At 29.7% G+C, this 21,950-nt stretch overlaps 1 protein-coding gene across 2 annotated transcripts; it reads right to left on the bottom strand.

Annotated features, from left to right (window-relative positions):
* Window positions 1-11,758: 11,758 nt before the first annotated feature.
* LOC139895945 (nifU-like protein 4, mitochondrial) lies at window positions 11,759-14,854 on the bottom strand. Of its 2 annotated transcripts, XM_071878500.1 has the most exons (7): window positions 14,690-14,854; window positions 13,924-14,140; window positions 12,966-13,127; window positions 12,700-12,875; window positions 12,498-12,601; window positions 12,293-12,404; window positions 11,759-12,107 (listed from the first exon to the last, which is right to left on the bottom strand). In XM_071878500.1, exons 2-7 carry the CDS (start codon window positions 14,114-14,116, stop codon window positions 12,039-12,041), a joined length of 816 nt encoding a protein of 271 aa, XP_071734601.1. In that variant the 5' UTR covers window positions 14,117-14,140; window positions 14,690-14,854; the 3' UTR covers window positions 11,759-12,038. The 2 variants fall into 2 exon arrangements, with proteins under 2 accessions (XP_071734601.1, XP_071734600.1); XM_071878499.1 differs by lacking the exon at window positions 14,690-14,854 and having other exon boundaries at window positions 13,924-14,593.
* Window positions 14,855-21,950: the final 7,096 nt, after the last annotated feature.

Below are 21,950 nucleotides of genomic sequence, written 5' to 3'. Positions count from 1 at the left end.
CTCATCCCAAAAATATTAGATTTTAAAAGTGGGACTATAACTCACTTTCACAGATTTTTACTTCGTCGGGAAGTAAGACTTGGCCACTGTTGATTCACGAACCTATAACAATATATACATATATATTAAAGTATGTTCAAAATATATTTACAACACTTTTAATATATTTTGATGTTTTAAGTTTATTAAGTCAGCTGTCCTCGTTAGTAACCTATAACTAGTTGTCCACAGTTAGATGTACAGAAATAAATCGATAAATATTATCTTGAATCAATCCACGACCCAGTGTATACGTATCTCAGTATTGATCACAACTCAAACTATATATATTTTGGAATCAACCTCAACCCTGTATAGCTAACTCCAACATTCACATATAGAGTGTCTATGGTTGTTCCGAAATATATATAGATGTGTCGACATGATAGGTCGAAACATTGTATACGTGTCTATGGTATCTCAAGATTACATAATATACAATACAAGTTGATTAAGTTATGGTTGGAATAGATTTGTTACCAATTTTCACGTAGCTAAAATGAGAAAAATTATCCAATCTTGTTTTACCCATAACTTCTTCATTTTAAATCCGTTTTGAGTGAATCAAATTGCTATGATTTCATATTGAACTCTATTTTATGAATCTAAACAGAAAAAGTATAGGTTTATAGTCGGAAAAATAAGTTACAAGTCGTTTTTGTAAAGGTAGTCATTTCAGTCGAAAGAACGACGTCTAGATGACCATTTTAGAAAACATACTTCCACTTTGAGATTATCCATAATTTTTGGATATAGTTTCATGTTCATAATAAAAATCATTTTCTCAGAATAACAACTTTTAAATCAAAGTTTATCATAGTTTTTAAGTAACTAACCCAAAACAGCCCGCGGTGTTACTACGACGGCGTAAATCCGGTTTTACGGTGTTTTTCGTGTTTCCAGGTTTTAAATCATTAAGTTAGCATATCATATAGATATAGAACATGTGTTTAGTTGATTTTAAAAGTCAAGTTAGAAGGATTAACTTTTGTTTGCGAACAAGTTTAGAATTAACTAAACTATGTTCTAGTGATTACAAGTTTAAACCTTCGAATAAGATAGCTTTATATGTATGAATCGAATGATGTTATGAACATCATTACTACCTTAATTTCCTTGGATGAACCTACTGGAAAAGAGAAAAATGGATCTAGCTTCAATGGATCATTGGATGGCTCGAAGTTCTTGAAGCAGAATCATGACACGAAAACAAGTTCAAGTAAGATCATCACTTGAAATAAGATTGTTATAGTTATAGAAATTGAACCAAAGTTTGAATATGATTATTACCTTGTATTAGAATGATAACCTACTGTAAGAAACAAAGATTTCTTGAGGTTGGATGATCACCTTACAAGATTGGAAGTGAGCTAGCAAACTTGAAAGTATTCTTGATTTTATGAAACTAGAACTTTTGGAATTTATGAAGAACACTTAGAACTTGAAGATAGAACTTGAGAGAGATCAATTAGATGAAGAAAATTGAAGAATGAAAGTGTTTGTAGGTGTTTTTGGTCGTTGGTGTATGGATTAGATATAAAGGATATGTTATTTTGTTTTCATGTAAATAAGTCATGAATGATTACTCATATTTTTGTAATTTTATGAGATATTTCATGCTAGTTGCCAAATGATGGTTCCCACATGTGTTAGGTGACTCACATGGGCTGCTAAGAGCTGATCATTGGAGTGTATATACCAATAGTACATACATCTAAAAGCTGTGTATTGTACGAGTACGAATACGGGTGCATACGAGTAGAATTGTTGATGAAACTGAACGAGGATGTAATTGTAAGCATTTTTGTTAAGTAGAAGTATTTTGATAAGTGTATTGAAGTCTTTCAAAAGTGTATAAATACATATTAAAACACTACATGTATATACATTTTAACTGAGTCGTTAAGTCATCGTTAGTCGTTACATGTAAGTGTTGTTTTGAAACCTTTAGGTTAACGATCTTGTTAAATGTTGTTAACCCAATGTTTATAATATCAAATGAGATTTTAAATTATTATATTATCATGATATTATCATGTATGAATATCTCTTAATATGATATATATACATTAAATGTCTTTACAACGATAATCGTTACATATATGTCTCGTTTAAAAATCATTAAGTTAGTAGTCTTGTTTTTACATATGTAGTTCATTGTTAATATACTTTATGATATGTTTTCTTATCATAGTATCATGTTAACTATATATATATATCCATATATATGTCATCATATAGCTTTTACAAGTTTTAACGTTCGTGAATCACCGGTCAACTTGGGTGGTCAATTGTCTATATGAAACATATTTCAATTAATCAAGTCTTAACAAGTTTGATTGCTTAACATGTTGAAAACATTTAATCATGTAAATATCAATATAAATTAATATATATAAACATGGAAAAGTTCGGGTCACTACAACATGATAGGTCGAAACATTGTATACGTGTCTATGGTATCTCAAGATTACATAATATACAATACAAGTTGATTAAGTTATGGTTGGAATAGATTTGTTACCAATTTTCACGTAGCTAAAATGAGAAAAATTATCCAATCTTGTTTTACCCATAACTTCTTCATTTTAAATCCGTTTTGAGTGAATCAAATTGCTATGGTTTCATATTGAACTCTATTTTATGAATCTAAACAGAAAAAGTATAGGTTTATAGTCAGAAAAATAAGTTACAAGTCATTTTTGTAAAGGTAGTCATTTCAGTCGAAAGAACGACGTCTAGATGACCATTTTAGAAAACATACTTCCACTTTGAGTTTAACCATAATTTTTGGATATGGTTTCATATTCATAATAAAAATCATTTTCTCAGAATAACAACTTTTAAATCAAAGTTTATCATAGTTTTTAATTAATTAACCCAAAACAGCTCGCGGTGTTACTACGACGGCGTAAATCCGGTTTTACGGTGTTTTTCGTGTCTCCAGGTTTTAAATCATTAAGTTAGCATATCATATAGATATAGAACATGTGTTTAGTTGATTTTAAAAGTCAAGTTAGAAGGATTAACTTTTGTTTGCGAACAAGTTTAGAATTAACTAAACTATGTTCTAGTGATTACAAGTTTAAACCTTCGAATAAGATAGCTTTATATGTATGAATCGAATGATGTTATGAACATCATTACTACCTTAAGTTCCTTGGATAAACCTACTGGAAAAGAGAAAAATGGATCTAGCTTCAACGGATCCTTGGATGGCTCGAAGTTCTTGAAGCAGAATCATGACACGAAAACAAGTTCAAGTAAGATCATCACTTGAAATAAGATTGTTATAGTTATAGAAATTGAACCAAAGTTTGAATATGATTATTACCTTGTATTAGAATGATAACCTACTGTAAGAAACAAAGATTTCTTGAGGTTGGATGATCACCTTACAAGATTGGAAGTGAGCTAGCAAACTTGAAAGTATTCTTGATTTTTTGTAACTAGAACTTGTAGAATATATGAAGAACACTTAGAACTTGAAGATAGAACTTGAGAGAGATCAATTAGATAAAAAAAAATTGAAGAATGAAAGTGTTTGTAGGTGTTTTTGGTCGTTGGTGTATGGATTAGATATAAAGGATATGTAATTTTGTTTTCATGTAAATAAGTCATGAATGATTACTCATATTTTTGTAATTTTATGAGATATTTCATGCTAGTTGCCAAATGATGGTTCCCACATGTGTTAGGTGACTCACATGGGCTGCTAAGAGCTGATCATTGGAGTGTATATACCAATAGTACATACATCTAAAAGCTGTGTATTGTACGAGTACGAATACAGGTGCATACGAGTAGAATTGTTGATGAAACTGAACGAGGATGTAATTGTAAGCATTTTTGTTAAGTAGAAGTATTTTGATAAGTGTATTGAAGTCTTTCAAAAGTGTATAAATACATATTAAAACACTACATGTATATACATTTTAACTGAGTCGTTAAGTCATCGTTAGTCGTTACATGTAAGTGTTGTTTTGAAACCTTTAGGTTAACGATCTTGTTAAATGTTGTTAACCCAATGTTTATAATATCAAATGAGATTTTAAATTATTATATTATCATGATATTATCATGTATGAATATCTCTTAATATGATATATATACATTAAATGTCTTTACAACGATAATCGTTACATATATGTCTCGTTTAAAAATCATTAAGTTAGTAGTCTTGTTTTTACATATGTAGTTCATTGTTAATATACTTAATGATATGTTTACTTATCATAGTATCATGTTAACTATATATATATCCATATATATGTCATCATATAGTTTTTATAAGTTTTAACGTTCGTGAATCACCGGTCAACTTGGGTGGTCAATTGTCTATATGAAACATATTTCAATTAATCAAGTCTTAACAAGTTTGATTGCTTAACATGTTGGAAACATTTAATCATGTAAATATCAATCTCAATTAATATATATAAACATGGAAAAGTTCGGGTCACTACAACACGCCTCAACATCTCATTTTGTACCTCGAGCATAATCATCGTTCTACGTATCATTCTACATCAATTATCTTCGTTCTTCATGGCGATTATGTAATCTCTAATGTTTTAGAGATTATATACTCTTGTTCTAACGGTAAATCAAATGAGTCTAATATCATATTGACTCATTAAATCCATGATTACATCTGAAGAAAATATATATGTATATATGTTTTCATAAAGGTTGTAATTAAAAATTCTTTCGTACAAACTATTAATGATGAAAATATTTTAACGGGTAGGTAATACCCGAGGAATATTTAGATTTCACATTAATAAGTTACACTGTACATTCTTTCAAATCTGATTCAACGGTCATTTACTATCCTACTTACATCCACCGGTGCACGTATCCGTTCACCATAGAATAACCATTTTCATTCAATTTCATATTTGGATTTTGACATATCAGAATCCGAAAAGTGGCATAATGAAGAAAACATTGGACAAAAAAAAATTTGTTAGAAATAAACAAATTAACTATGAGAAATTTTGTTAAGAATCCACGCTAACAAAATCCTAGCTAACTGTTCCTAGCTAACTGTTAATTCCTTATTGTACATTTAATTATCGCAATTTATTTTATCGCAATTTAATTCTCACAATTTTATTTATTGTCATTTACATTCTATTATTTATTTTACGCACTTTATTTATCGTCATTTAAATACTGTTATTTACGCATTTTAAATATCGGGACACGTATACAAGGTTTTGACATATCATATCGATGCATCTATATATATTATTTGGAATAACCATAGACACTCTATATGCAGTAATGATAGAGTTAGCTATACAGGGTTGATTTTGATTCTTAAATAATATATATACTTTGAGTTGTGATTGAGTCTGAGACATGTATATAATGGGTCACGACACGTATTAATTAATTTGAATATTATATATTAAACTATATATGAATTATTGAATTGCTAACTGTGGACTACCAACTGTGGACTACCAACATTGGACAATTAAAATAAATTAAAATATTAATTATAACATATGAAACTAAACAATTCTTCAAGTTTGTCACTTGACTTCATCTTAAACCTCATTTGTATCTTGACGATTACAATCTACGTTCAAACTTTTCATGATTCTTGAAAACACCTCAATCGAGAGGATGAACCAACCGCACTTCATCTACGGGAGAAAATATTGATGCATATAGTTATGCACCGGAAAACACTCAGAACCTGAGTAAACGTTTAACACGTAACTGTGATAACTCCTTTGGCGTTGTTATTCCTGAAAATAACTTTGCAATTCCTTTTCAAATTAGCCAATTTTGTCAGAGCTCCAGCAAGTCAACATCGACCTTTCATTCGAATAAGCCTTATTATAACTTTGAAATATAAGTTTGTCCTTCATCATCGTTGCCGGGGAACCGTTTATATCCCACCAGATTAGCAGTAAACTTATCAACAACCTCATTGATATTTGACTTTCCGAAAAAAAAAATCATTACATTTATTGAAATCCTATCATGCACTCATCTACATCTTGCAACAATAATTGTCATACCAACTACTGAGAATTAGCAATCAGTATTTTAAATCTCGTAAGCATTGCTACATCAACAGTTATTTTAATATGTATAACATTTACCTCTTAGAAATTGTGATCTTCTATTCTGAAATTCTGAAAAGCACCCAGTCTACGAATCAATACTCCAAAGTTTAAAAAAGCGGAATGAAGCAGAGAAATGGTAGAAAACTATAAACGACCTTAACCGTCGAAAGTATGATGATAAAGAATGGAGGGTTGGAAACGCTCAATAAAAAAATTTAGTACCAAAAAGCGGATTATGCGAAATTATGAAGGAGGCTGTGGACAAATCACAAGGACTAAACTTGTACATAAAGAATCCTGATGATTCTGATTCTGATAAAATCTTTAGCGAATATCTTGCTCTTTAATCGCTCTAAATCATCGTGAATGAATTTCTTCATCACATTATAATCCTAAAATTCTAAGATATTATCGTATCTTTCATTGTAAATATCCCCGATATTTCTGAAGATATTTTCATAACTATTCTTATCCGAAATCATTTATCTCTTCACGATATCAGTGTTACATCAGAAGAGAAACTGTTTTAGTTTCTAAATTTAGAAACTTTCGAGTTTAAAGTATGAATGTTTTTGAAGTAGTGTTGGGAACTGAAGCATGAGTTAGTATAATATAATGACACTTGATCAACGTGATTATATTACAGTAAGTCATGCTGAGTTTCTAATGGGACGTGATGATTCACAAATCATAACGTCATCACGTGCCATGTTACATAACTCCTTCATTCTGCTTAACTTCTGAACATATCAAGAAAAATATATTCTTGATAGTTCTATTCTCAGCGATTATAGTAATTTGACAAATCAAATCGTGCGATTACGTTCTTTCTTGTTTAGAACATTAAGCTCATTCGAAATTCCATACTTATGAATTCTGGGCCGTTACTCGCTTTACTAGAGATCGAGAAGATAATAAAAAGGCAAAGAGCTCCTGTTATATAAAAGAAAATGTAAAGCCCAATAACAAAACGGAGGTTACAAACCGTGGATATTAATACGAATAGTAATATAAAGACACGGTATAATTAAGAATAGTATCACCCCAAGGTAATAGTAGAAGTAAACAGATTTTTCTGGTGGAAGATTAAAAAGAAGGATGACATAAATGATAATTAGGAAAATATCAAGGATTAGAACTGGATTAAGCATTTTCACAATCTTTTGGATATATGAACTAAGAAAGAAAGTGTAGGAATGGTGAGAATATATTGGAACGGAAGAGTTTAATTTATAATGGAAATATCAGACAAAGTAATCGAGACAAATCACCGTATTTAATTATAGAAATCTTAATTTCCTTCCCATCGAAGAATCAGATCTTATAGATTTCCAAGATTTTCTTTTAAATCCCTCGAATTCCGGAATTCAACCAAGACAACTTCAAAAGTTAAGACGCACCTTATTACCTAAATTCAACCCTGACTACGTCAAAAGCTAAGGCGAATCTCTATCTTTTGTGATAGCTTCAACCATACGCTTCGGGTAAACGAATTGATTTATCCATATTTATCAATAATGATAAAATCCTATTTATCAACTCATATTCGTCATGGAAACATTTTTATTGTTAGCCATGATCACCTCACTCAAATTTCGGGACGTAATTTCTTTAACGGGTAGGTACGGTGACGACCCGAAAATTTTCGTCTAAATTTAAACTTAATCTTTATATGATTTCGATACGATAAGCAAAGTCTGTAATATTGAGTCTCAAAAAGTTTGAACTGTTTCAAATATTCAATTGACCTTCGACCATTTCCGACGATTCACGAACAACTATTTGTAAATAGATGCTATATAAGTATATATATATATATATATATATATATATATATATATATATATATATATATATATATATATATATATATATATATATATATATATATATATATATATAATAATTTGAAAGAGATTATATGATTTAGTTATTAAAAGTAAGTATGTGAAATAAAAAAATAAAAATATGATATTATGATAATTAATATTTAAAACATATGTATATATATATATATATATATATATATATATATATATATATATATATATATATATATATATATATATATATATATATATATATAAATTAAATATATATTTTGTGATTTCGAATCTATTTAGTAAACGACAGTAACACTCAATTGTCATTCGATAGGTATTAAGCAAGTTAAAATTCAAACTTATATGATTTTAAAATAAACGGTGATTCGAAAATGAGTTCTATAAACTTTAGGCTTACTAAAAATGTATTTAGGATCTAGTTATTAAATCTTAAAACTTTTTATATTTAACTTGGGGTTGGGAGTGAATAATTAATATAATTTATATTTAATAGTTAATGACTAAATTTTATACCATAATGACCAAAATAAATAAATATAATTACTGTAAAAATTTGAGCTTTTTTCGAAGACTTTTATCCGCCACTGGTTATCAACGAAGCACGAATTTCAGTCCGTGAATGAAATAGTAATAGACGGCTAACAGGTTACACGTTTTTATTCTTAATATTATTATAATTATTATTATATTATTTAATTATTATTCATGTTCCCTGCATAATTCTTTCAATCATAGAATCACTTTATATATTTATTATTATACTTATTATATATAAAAATATATAGATAGATGATGCATACAACAATCTGTAATCCATTCAACCAATTTGTGATTTAACTTTTATTTCATTCAATTGTCTACTTTAAAATTGAATATCTAATATTTCTATCTATATCTATCTATCTTTGTCTATCTTTACCTATTTATATATTAGGTACACATATTCATATACACCCACTACATTGAAAACCCACAAAACCATCTTTTCTTCTTGCCTTCCGTCAATCCATCAACCGTCACCCCACCTTCGAATTGTTATTCGAGCAGTCCCAAAGACACCCTCAAGAAACTACAACCATTGATCACCTCTATTGAACCTTCACCAAATAACCAACACTCCTAAATGATGCCATCGTTGTTTGTTTTATGGTTCACTCGAACACCACCTTCAACCATCAAACCCTTCAACCCATTTGTTATACAACCAATCAGAAACCACCCTAATTCATCATCATCAAATTTAAAAGTGTTGCTTCTTTATTTTTTACGGTTGGGAGGACCAAAAATGTCACCCTCAAACTGCCGTTCTGTTTAACCACCATTAACCCACTATCACAGCTTCATCTTCGATTTAAAAACAACAAACCACCACTCGCTAACTTTTGATCCTGTTTCTGTTTTGAACCGATAACCAACTCCATCAACACCTACTATTAACCTACCGTTACGCTCATATTCTTGTGTTTTATGTTTCCATTTAAATCATAAACCAACCCACGTCAAAACTGTAACTAAATTTACTGTGTTGCTAACAACCTGCTGCTGCACTTACTCGTTTTCTGTTTAAAGTTTGAACGGAAATAATAGGAAAGAAGATAATTACACGTTTCGTGTATAGAAGAAAACGAACCGCGTAATTTTGCCAAAGGATTACACCTTTAGTGTATGAGACTACACGTATCGTGTAATTAACCAAGATAATACGCGACTAGTGTAATATATTACATGTTTTGTGTAAGGTAAGATGATGATGATATTGTGTGATGTTGCTGCGTTTCTTTTTCTATTATGCTCCTGTTAATATAATGAAGTTGATGATGATATAAAAGGTGACCAGCGGTAAACGTTTTTACTTTCTTGCACATACACACGCAGACGATTGCAAAATCCATAAATTTTATAACCAGCCTCTAGTAATCGATTACAACAAAAATAATAAGAGTTTATTGTTGCTTTTGGTTTTATATTTTAAGAACAATGATGACGATAAAGTTAAGTAGATAATGACGGCTCCTGTTTTCCTGTTTCGAATCCTATGTTTTAAAAGTGTAAACCTTATTCCCGTCTCTGCTATGGGCTGGTTATGCGGTTGGGCCGTGTACTTTACTTTTCTGTTGGGCCATTACATGTTGCTTGAACTCTTAATGCAACTTTGGGCTCAACCTTCTCCAATGTGTTATTGTTGCTTAACATTAAAGATCATCAAAACTCCAACTGCTACGCTAACGAACAAGATAATATATATTAATGATGATACGTATGATAATGATGGTGGAATAATGATGAAGATGACCGTGATAGCACATCTACTGCTGCCATTTCTGTTCCTACTTCTGTTTCGAAACCCATCACAAAAACACAATAAAACCATACTTCTATCTAGTTTTGACCCGTATTACTGTACTTTCTATTTGGGCTATTAATTTTAAATGGACTCGTTTAAATTTGAGTTATTAACATGCTGTTGGACCGAGGGAGAATGGGCCAGGATATAGAAATGAAGACGGGTTGTATTATTATTATAATGATGATACATATACATACAAGATGAAGAAAGATGATGGTATGTTGATGTTAATGATAAAAATGAGTCTCGATGATATAAATAAAATGATAATGATGATAACTGATGATGAGATTATGATGGTACGAGATGACGACGACGATGGTATATGTATGATGATGATGATATGTATACCGTATGATGTATGATGATTTCGTGAAATATGAGGTTATGATTTATGTTGATGAACTGAAGACGTTTAGGTTATTACCGGGTTAACGGGACGTCACGGGTTACTTGCCCATTGATCCCCTCGATTGGTTACTTGCCCATTGATCCTGACCATATATATATATATATATATATATATATATATATATATATATATATATATATATATATATATTTGAAGACTTTAAAAAATAGTGTACTTTTGCCAATGTCCCTAAACTATTTCTTATTGAAATTATCATAAAATATTTAATTAAAGATTTAATTTTGGGTTAACTTAAAGTGACTAATATCTATCTTAGTTTATATAAAATAATTCAAACTTGAAATAAATACTATGATTAAAGATGATTGTTCTATTTTATATCTACTAGAAAAAAATTTGACCGCGCGTTGCTGCGGTTGTATTCAATGCGCGGTAATTTGGATATACGTTGTTTGGTACTATATATATTTAATAAGTTGGGTTGTTTGTTGTACATGTATGCATATGTATATAGCCCGAAATATTTAGTGTTTTTTTAACGATGTCCGTTTCGCGTATAGTTAGTCACGTTGTGTTTGTAAAATTATTTCGAGTTGAATGGTGGTCTCGAAAAAATTTAACTCGCACCGAGCGAGAAGATAGGACACATAAAAAATAGGGTGTAGTTAGTTTATTTTATTTAAATAAAAATATATATTTACGCTTTCTATCCCTGAAAAAATATAAATTTGAGAGTCCGTTGTGTAAATTGAGTCAAATACGAGGGACCGGTTGTAGTTTGAACGAAAACTCAAAATGACAATACAAAATAATGAAACGACGAAATGCGGGACATGTTTTAGTATATAGGTAAATAAACTAGAATTTTGAAGTACTATAGACGTCCTGGTTATAAGAAGTACAACAATTGATTCAAACAAGTGTCACGAATTATTTAACTTACTGACCAGCTACACATTTGATCAGTACTTAGCTTGTTTCCCAAGCATGGTGTTGTTTTACCTTATAATTACATAATTAGGTATGAATTGTCTCTCTCAACTATATCAAGGTTCAAACTTGAACGCAATTTAAACAAACGGACAAGATACATAAACCTTTAATGATGTACTTTATGTTTATGCAAGGGAGTACAACTCTATTATAGTTCAACGCTTTTAACAGATAATAATGTGTAAACTATTAAGATCCGAATACCTTGGGACTAGACACCATGATACTAATTATTAGAATGTGCCTATTGATAACCGATAATACATACAATGACCAAAACTGAATGTGAATAAAATGATACCAAATTTTCAGCGATTTCTCGTGTCTCCGTTTAGAACAAAAAGAATACGATGATCTCATTCCAGCTGGCTCTTTAGATCTCCATTTTCATCTTCATCATCAAGTTCCTGTTCCACAGCTTTAACCTGCAATATAAGCGAGTTCAATAACTAGTGGCAGCAGTTGCAACTTACGTACTTATGAGTTGACCAATTATGGCTATATTTCATCTCTAAAATGAGATGACCAAATCTTATTGCCAAAAATGGAACAAGTGAAATGGGTCGAACATCAATAGCTAAAACCAGCAGAGCTGAAAGAGTGTTGTTACCTCTGGAACATAATGCATCAGCATATTTTCGATGCCTGATTTCAAAGTGACAGATGAGCTGGGGCAACCACTACATGCTCCTTGCATTTTAAGCTTCACAATTCCAGATTCTCTGACAATCAACATATGACAAATTTTAGATGTGTGTAAATGGATCCCAATCTATGCATCTATTTAATCTAATCAAGTGGTTAAAGAAGCATACGGATTAAATCCAATGTACTCTATATCCCCACCGTCATCCTGCACAGCAGGTCGAATACGTGTTTCCAACAGTTCTTTAATCATAGCAACAGTTTCCGAGTCATCCTGAAACACATGTGGCATGCATAAAAAAGCATCATGATATAAAATTGGAAATTGTAAAGGTTGCAATTCACTCGATATAACCAGTAAGTTAGAATTACTTCATGAATAGCAGTATCCATAGCAGCTGCAGTACTCGAATCCAAAAACAGTGGTTTCCCAGATGAGTAGAAGTCCATAATTGCTGCAAATATTTCGGGTTTTAGGAAATCCCAGGTAGCATCGTCTGACTTTGTCACAGTTACAAAATCTGAACCGAAGAACACACGAGTAACTCCTACACCAATAGCAGAGCACAATAATTAATTCCATCAACTGGTTAGGTAATCACTAAGGTAAGTAAAAGAATAACACGCGATAAACTCACCATCGATTCCATAAAGGGCCTTTGCAAGTGGTGAATTCATAGCCGTGCGGGCATTAGGGAAGTCTGCACTACCAACTTCCATAACAGGCTTGCCAGGATAGAACATTAATGATTGAGGATTAGGAGTCGATTGTGTTTGTATAAACATGCTCCTTCTCTGCCCTGTCCAATATAATGTCAGAATACACCCGTTTTGAAAACATAGAAGGAACGTATACATACCACGATAAGAACAAAACATAGAAGATATGATTATGATGACTAGATACGATCAACCTATACATGAAGTAATGCCTTTGAAATCCTCACTTTCACTTTATATTGACATAACCACAGTTTTCTACTAAATTATTGTTCAGTCACCTATATGAACTCCTTGGCCTTTAAATCATTTTCTATTTATTACTCATGATATAACCTTAGTTACAAAGCCTGCGGAAACCGTTTATCAATAGGGAATCAATATGTTATATGTTATATGATACATGTGATATTAGCTTATCACCCCTTCTTAACATTGTTTACTACATGTGGATTTATATATTTATTAATTTTATCACTAGAACGTTTAACCTTAACTCTTATTGTTTCCGTCAGTCCTCGAGAGTCGAGACAATGACAGTAAGGATTATAATGGCAATGTTCAATAACACTAGTATAAAGATAAAGAGCAACAATTGTAGTTGCATATGTTGGCATCTTAAAACATTAGTAATTTCACAGAATACAAAACTGATTTTGCATTAAACTTAAAGCATTTTGGTGTAGACTAATTCCATTGAGTGCCATTTCAAGTACATATCAAGTTTAACCTAATAAAATACATATCATACAGACATAATCATAAGTAAAAATTACAAAAATGAAAGGAAAAAAAGGCATAACAGAAATCATAAGATCATAAAAACAAGTTTCAACACTAATCATTCAATTATTAATGAAATTGGAATTAACTAACCTACAAAATTGGCCAATCCAGATGGCGCATACGATGAACGAACCATAGTGGGCGATGTGAAACGAGATAAAACATTAACGGAAGAAGAGACGAATAATAGACGTCGAGATGTATGCCGTCTAACACCATTATATATGTATGGTTCCAATATACAGGCTCGATACCCTGATATCAACCTTCTTAACCCCCTCATCACCGTCACCGAAATCACTTGTATCTGCATATGTTTCAATTATAAGATATTAAAAGGAAGGGACAATATCTCATCCCATTTAGCCGTCTACGTCTCTATCAACATCATGACCCATTGAAAAATAAACAACTATATGTATTAACAACCCGTGTGTTCTAGTCTAGTATGAACCAATGAAACGACTCTGATTAAAGTTTTGACATCGTTTTCTGAAAGGCAATGTTCATAAGTGACGGGTAAAGGAGAGCAGCTAGAAAGACAACCATATTCGTAGAGCCCACCATGATTAACAATCAATACAATCACAATTTCAACAAATTTCGAATCTTGATTTCATTTCTGTTTACTTGATCAAAAGAAAACGAAGAACTAGTGACAGAACAGCATGAAATTAACCAAACTAACTTCGAAATCAAATCAAATAGTTGAATTACTATACACATATATTCAATTCAACCAACAATAATTTCCCCAAATTCGATTATTACTACGTTCTAAATGATGCTCATTTTAGGAGTTACGTATGGAGAAATTAAATGAAAATTCACAGCATATTGAGGATAAAGCATTGACCTAAGGTTGTGAAACTTGACAGCTTAGATTCTGAGATGTTGAATTCGATAATTCCAGGAAATTAGCGGTGCTTGAAGACGAGTTGATGACAACGAGATTGGGTTTGGTGATGTTAGGGTTTTTGATGCCGATACAAAACTTTGAGTTCGATGGGAATTTTGTTGGTATCTTAAATTTACGAATGTTTTCAATCATCAAATCAAATCAAAATAATAATAATATAATAATAATATTTATTCTCATGAATGTTATTTTTTGAAGAGTTTTTTTTTTTTTTTTTAGATTATGTGAAGTTTTTTTTAAAAAAATTTAGTGTCATTTGGAGTTTAAGATTTGAGGTTCTGGGTTTTGGGTTTAGTCTTAAATCCTAAACTAACTCTATACCGTTCGGATTAAAAACTCAATCTAAACTTAAACCCTAAATGTTAAATCTTATTTCTAAACTCTAATTTCTAAATAACATTTATCACGATGAATTTATTTTTGCGAGCGTTTTCTAAGTCAAAATAATAACATTTATCTCAAAATATCCTTTTTAAATGGGTGATGATACCATCATGCTTTACAGTGTTGTACTGTACAACACTATAAAAAATAATGGTTGTGTACATAACAAAATTTGATTGTGTACATATCACTCTCTTTTTTTTAAATATTCATATTTTCACATAATCTTGATTTTTATAAAAAAATAAAAAAATTAAAAAGAAAAAGAAAAAATTACTTCCACATTTCCCCTTACATTTCACTTCCCCGATCCCCACTTCTCTCTCTCTCTCTCTCTCTCTCTCTCTCTCTATATATATATATATATATATATATATATACATACATACATATATATATATATTGGTAGGATCAAGAGAGAAGTAACCAATCGGGGGGAAGCAATTTTTTTTTTTCATTTTTTGAAAAAACTTTGCTCACGAACATTATAGATTGGATGAAAATAAGAACATTTAGAAAAGACACTTCGTGATGAATGTTATTATTTTGGCGGGAAAACGCTCGAAGAAGTAATATATAACAATTATCGTGTTTTTCGAGCGTATGTTAAGGTTTTAGACATTAGGGTTTATAGGGTTTAGATATTAGGGTATAGAAATTTAGGGTTTAGATTTAGGGTTTAGATTTAGAATTTAGATTGAGTTTTTAACACGAACAGTTTAGAGTTTAGGGTTTAGGGTTTGGTGTTTTGGGTTTATGGAATAAACCCAAAACACCAAACCCTAAACCCTAAACTCTAAATCGGGCTAAATTTTACTTCACAAAACATGAAGAAGAAAAAAAAACGTTAACATTCTTCACGAACAATATTATCTTGAATGTTATTTTTGTCGATCGTTTTCCAGCCAAAATAATAACATTCATCACGAAGTGTCTTTTCTAAATGTTCTTATTTTCATCCAATCTATAATGTTCGTGAACAAAGTTTTTTCAAAAAACGAAAAAAAATAAAAATTTTTGCTTCCCCCCGATTGGTTACTTCCCCATTGATCCTGCCCCTATATATATATATATATATATATATATATATATATATATATATATATATATATATATATATATATATATATATATATATATATATATAGGGGCAGGATCAATGGGGAAGTAACCAATCGGGGGGAAGTGGGGGGAAGCAAAAAAATTTTTCGTTTTTTTTTGGAATTTTTTTTCGGCATCAAGATCACACGAAAATATGAACATTTAGAAGGGACACTTCGTGATGAATGTTATTATTTAGGCGGGAAAACGATCGACAAAAATAACATTCAAGATAATATTGTTCGTGAAGAATATGAACGTTTTTTTTTCATGTTTTGTGAAGTAAAATTTAGCTCGATTTAGAGTTTAGGGTTTAGGGTTTGGTGTTTTGGGTTTATTCCATAAACCCAAAACACCAAACCCTAAATCCTAAACCCTAAACCCTAAACTCTAAACCGTTCGTGTTAAAAACTCAATCTAAATCCTAAATCTAAACCCTAAACCCTAAATTTCTAAACCCTAATATCTAAACCCTATAAACCCTAATATCTAAACCCTAATATCTAAACCCCAATAGCTAAAACCTCAACATACGCTCGAAAAACACGATAATTGTTATATATTATTCTTCGAGCGTTTTCCCTCCAAAATAAAAACATTTATCACAAAGTGTCTCTACTAAATGTTCATATTTTCATCTCATCTATAATGTTCGTGAACAAGGTGTGATAACCCGGAAATTTCCGACCAAATTTAAACTTTAATCTTTATATATTCCCGACACGATAAGCAAAGTTTGTAAGTTGAATCTCAAGAATTTTAAACTGTGTTCATACACTCATTTAACCTCGACCAAATTTCAATGATTCACGAACCATTATATGAACGAACATGATTATATATGTATATGTGTATATATTATAACTTGAAAACTTTAACAAAGTATTAGACGTATAATACTTTATATAAACGTATTTGTTTCAAAATATATTCTAATAGTTATCAATGGAATTAAAAGATGATATCAAATGATTGAATTATTAGATACATTGAATTATGGCTACGAGTCCCTATTAAGAGGTCCACTTTGATTTAGGAAACCTTTCCTTTTTAACCACATTCCGAAAATGGTAAAGTGATTTTACAAATAAGAACAAAGTGTCAACTAACGAGAACTAGACAAGAGTTAGTGAAGATTCTTAATTGATTTTCAATTCATACCTTACAACATTTCCTCGTGATATTAATAAGATAACTATTATGTTTATCATTTTAAAGTTGGAATGTGGAATGTAAGTAACTTAGACAATGGGTATCGACATTTTACATTAAGGTGATTTCGTACGTTTAACTAACCTTTGGACTTTATAGCATGTGTCACCAGCAAACGTTAATTCAAAAGCTTGAAACCTATTAAGAGTATATTTAATCTTACTTTCCTAAAACATTTTTTTTTACGATATAACAACTTCTTCTATTTTAACCTTTTAATAAATGATTATTTTATATATTTAGTTTTAGAAAAACAAAGTTATCATATTTGATTTAAATGTATAAAAACGTTTCAGTTTAAAAAGAACTTTATTAATTAGGACGTTTTATAAGATAATTTGTATATGACTTTTGAAGAATTTAAATAAAGTTTATATTATAAATTACTAGTAGATAAAGCGTTTCAAAAATGTAAACGTGATTGATATAATATTTTTCTACTATCTAAACGATTCCAAAATAACTTTAAAAATATAATTAGTTTTGAAAAACTAAATATTGTATTATTACATATTTCAATATGAACAAATATATATTTAAAATAAGGATATAATATATATATATATATATATATATATATATATATATATATATTTATTATACAAGTAATAAAATATAATATTTTAACAGATGATTTAAAATGATACATTTTGATAAACTACGAGACTCTGATTTATAGAAGAAAATAACCACAACACTCAATTTTATAGGTTACATTTATCATAAGGTAAATTTTTGATGAGTAAAGTCAAATTATTAATAAGTGTACATGTCACGTAACGTAAAAGGCTAGTTTTCTAAACGTACGAAAGTGCGCTCGAAAAACCGAAAGCGGAACATGAGTCGAGTGACAACGTACGAGACATTGAAATAAAAATTACAATTTTACCATGAACGTGAATATAATATAATATATAAGTAATTATATAAATTAAATATAATATATAAATAATATTAATAATAAATAAGAGTGTCGGCAGGTTTAATTGGTCGAAGGATGGCTGCCAAGAGGAACCATGCGATCACATGGCCTCAAGGAACATATACCATGTGATCGCATGGCTAAAGATATGAGGCCAAGTCCTTAAATTTCGTTCGAGTTCATTTTGTACGTACACACACATAAATCATCATTCATCTATCTCTCTGTAATATATTTATCCTATTATTATTATGTATATTATTATTAATATTAAGATTATTAATATTAATCTTATTATTATTAGTATTAGTAGTGTTAGGAGTGATATTATTATGTATTATACATAAAATTCTACGACGAGGTGCTGCTCTCGAAATTTCAAACATATTTTTTCGAGTGGGATAGGGCTAAGGAAATTATAGGTTATAACTATGGAAGTGATGGGTATGGTTTATGGGTATGCTCGTGAGGTCAACCTAGTGTTTATCATCTCCGTTGCGTCTACGTACCTTTCCTGCAATATTGAATCTCAATATTGATACGTGAGCACTCATAACTTAACTTTTATAGATTATTAGTGTATCCCTGACTAGTGCTCGAGTATTTAGGATTATGCATGCTTGTACTGTTGATATTACCATTACCTAGGTTATGTTGAATTCCGAATTAGTTACATATGCGGTTGAGATAAGGTATAAGATATGCATGTCGTTGGAAAGCTAGCGAAAAATTAAGAACTTTTCATTTAGATATTGAATGGTTTCGATGAAGGGATTAGAAGTTACAGTCAATTGAATTTTTGTATTATTATTAAAAATGATTATTATTATCGTCGTTATTATCGTCAATCTAGTTTTATCTTATTATTATTATTATTATTATTATTATTATTATTATTATTATTATTATTATCTAATTATTATTATTATAATTATAATTATTATTATTATTATTATCATCATCATTATTAATATATATATCATTATTTAAAAATGGTTATTGTTATTGTTATTATTATTATTATATTATCATTAAAATAATTATTAGTATTATCGTTAATAATGTCATAGTAATTATCATTATTAGTATTATTGTAATTAAAACTAATATTAGTAACACCTAATTATTTTAATTAATATTATTATCATTACTATAAACACGATATAAAAGACGATTAAAAGCTATTAAATGAATCAATTAGGAAATAATGAGTTCGTGTATCATGATAAAATTAAAATATTGCAAGATATGAATTTAGATCATATTATTGTTCTTATTATTTTTATCATTACTATTATTATTAAAAGTATTGATAATATTAAAACTATTATTTTAACAAAAAATATCATTTTAATAGAAATGTCATTCTATTATGAAATGTCATTATTATTATCATTTTAAATAGAATTAATATTTTAAAGTTAATATAAAAAAGTATCGTAAATATTAAAGTTATCATAATTAAAATTATCATTTTATCATAATATCATTTTTAGTAATTATAAATATTGATATTTTTATTAATAGAATAATAATAATTATTATTACAAAATAATACAATTTTTACTTACTATTATTATAGATATTATTTTATCAAATAAATATGTGATACAAACATATTTTACTACGTGTAATAAAATTACTTTAATAATACCTATCATATTATCTTTATGATATTAAATGAACTTTATAAATTTTATTACTTAAGATATATAAAAGTATATTTTTTTATAAAAGTTTTATTTATTAATAAATGAATTATATTATTTACTCTAATAAATCTTTTAAAAATATTTAAAAATATAGAACGACGATATTTAAACTATATAATAATCATGTATAAATTTTGGAAATCATTTTGAGTCAAATTGACTTTTGTTGACTTTTGCATATTAGTCTCGAGCATTAGGATTGTGGTACACTATGACTTGACCTAATTTGTTAAGACAAATTTTGACCAACATATAAATATATATAATTAATTTAGGTTCGTGAATTCGAGGCCAACCTTGCACATGTTCAATGACGTTATATGTATTTTTACTACGAAATACAATAGGTGAGTTTCATTTGCCTTTTTACCCTTTATATTTTTGGGCTGAGAATACATGCGCAATTTTTATAAATGTTTTACGAAATAGATACAAGTAATTGAAACTACATTATATGGGTGAATGATCAAAGCCGAATATGCCCCTTTTGCTTGGTAACCTAAGAATTAGTAAACCGATCTACTAATTGACGCGAATCCTAAAGATAGATCTATTGGGCCTAACGAACCCCATCCAAAGTACCGGATGTTTTAGTACTTCGAATTCGTTTTTAACATGTCTGAAGGATTTCCCGAAATGATAGGGGATATTCTTATATGCATCTTGTTAATGTCGGTTACCAGGTGTTCACCATATGAATGATTTTTGTCTCTATGCATGGGACGTATATTTATGAGAACTGGAAATGAAATTCTTTGTGGTCTATTAAAATGATGGAAATGAATGATTATGATAAACTAATGAACTCACCAACCTTTTGGTTGACACTTTAAAGCATGTTTATTCTCAGGTATTAAAGAAATCTTCCGCTGTGCATTTGCTCATTTTAAAGATATTACTTGGAGTCATTCATGGCATATATTTCGAAAGACGTTGCATTCGAGTCATTGAGTTCATCAAGATTATTATTAAGTCGATTATAGTTGAATAGTGGATATTATGAAATGGTATGCATGCCTGTCAAATTTTCGATGTAAAGATAGTTTATCTTTTAAAAAACGAATGCAATGTTTGTAAAATGTATCATATAGAGGTCAAGTACCTCGCGATGTAATCAACTATTGTGAATCGTTTATAATGTATATGAATGGTTCCTTTCAGTTGGTATCAGAGCGGTGGTATTAGCGAACCAAGTTTGCATTGGTGTGTCTAACTAATAAGTCGTTAGGATGCATTAGTGAGTCTGGACTTCGACCGTGTCTGCATGTCAAAAGTTTTTCTTATCATTTTGTGTCGAAAATTAACTACTTATCATCCTCAGGAAATTACCTGATTATCCTTATTAGTCTAGACACGTCTTGCTACATTAATTGCATGAGTAGTGTATAGACAAAATTCATATCTTAGCATATCTGCTAAATCATATCTTATCGTATCTGTTACTTTAAACTTTGCCTGATATATTCAGTAAATTCCTCCGTAATCTACGAAATCTTTTGATCTATATATACAGATATTCTATGTAAATAGAGTACCACCCGATAGCCGGAAAATCATTTTTATATCGAAATATCCTTTATTCAATCGTAAGAAATGGAATTCGTCATTTATTCAAGTTCCTCGAATTCCGAAATGGAATCCCACTTTAGCTCCGAAAGTAGTGTGACCGGAATGGATCAACCAATCAGCCATCATCTATTCTGGATGAATTAGGGATGGGTTCATAGCCTCCTCAATCATTAGAGACAAGAAGAAGGCGATCCTTTCCATCCATCACATTTCCCTCTTGGAGAAGAACCTGAAGCACTTACCGGCGAACCTATCCGAAACACCATTTTCTCTCTCATTTCCAGAGTATCTCGTCACG

Source organism: Rutidosis leptorrhynchoides, chromosome 3 (genome assembly GCF_046630445.1).
Source record: "Rutidosis leptorrhynchoides isolate AG116_Rl617_1_P2 chromosome 3, CSIRO_AGI_Rlap_v1, whole genome shotgun sequence".
NCBI classification, from domain to species: domain Eukaryota; kingdom Viridiplantae; phylum Streptophyta; class Magnoliopsida; order Asterales; family Asteraceae; genus Rutidosis; species Rutidosis leptorrhynchoides.
This window is presented reverse-complemented; position numbering and strand designations above follow the sequence as displayed.

What these genes read in the sequence shown, in the direction of transcription:
- LOC139895945 (XM_071878499.1), bottom strand. Translation starts at nt 14,146, where the DNA reads ATGCAGATACAAGTGATTTCGGTGACGGTGATGAGGGGGTTAAGAAGG. An exon ending in TGGATACTGCTATTCATGAA is followed by an intron (nt 12,602 to 12,699) that starts GTAATTCTAACT and finishes CATGTGTTTCAG; the next exon opens with GATGACTCGGAAACTGTTGC. An exon ending in TGATGCATTATGTTCCAGAG is followed by an intron (nt 12,108 to 12,292) that starts GTAACAACACTC and finishes CTTATATTGCAG; the next exon opens with GTTAAAGCTGTGGAACAGGA.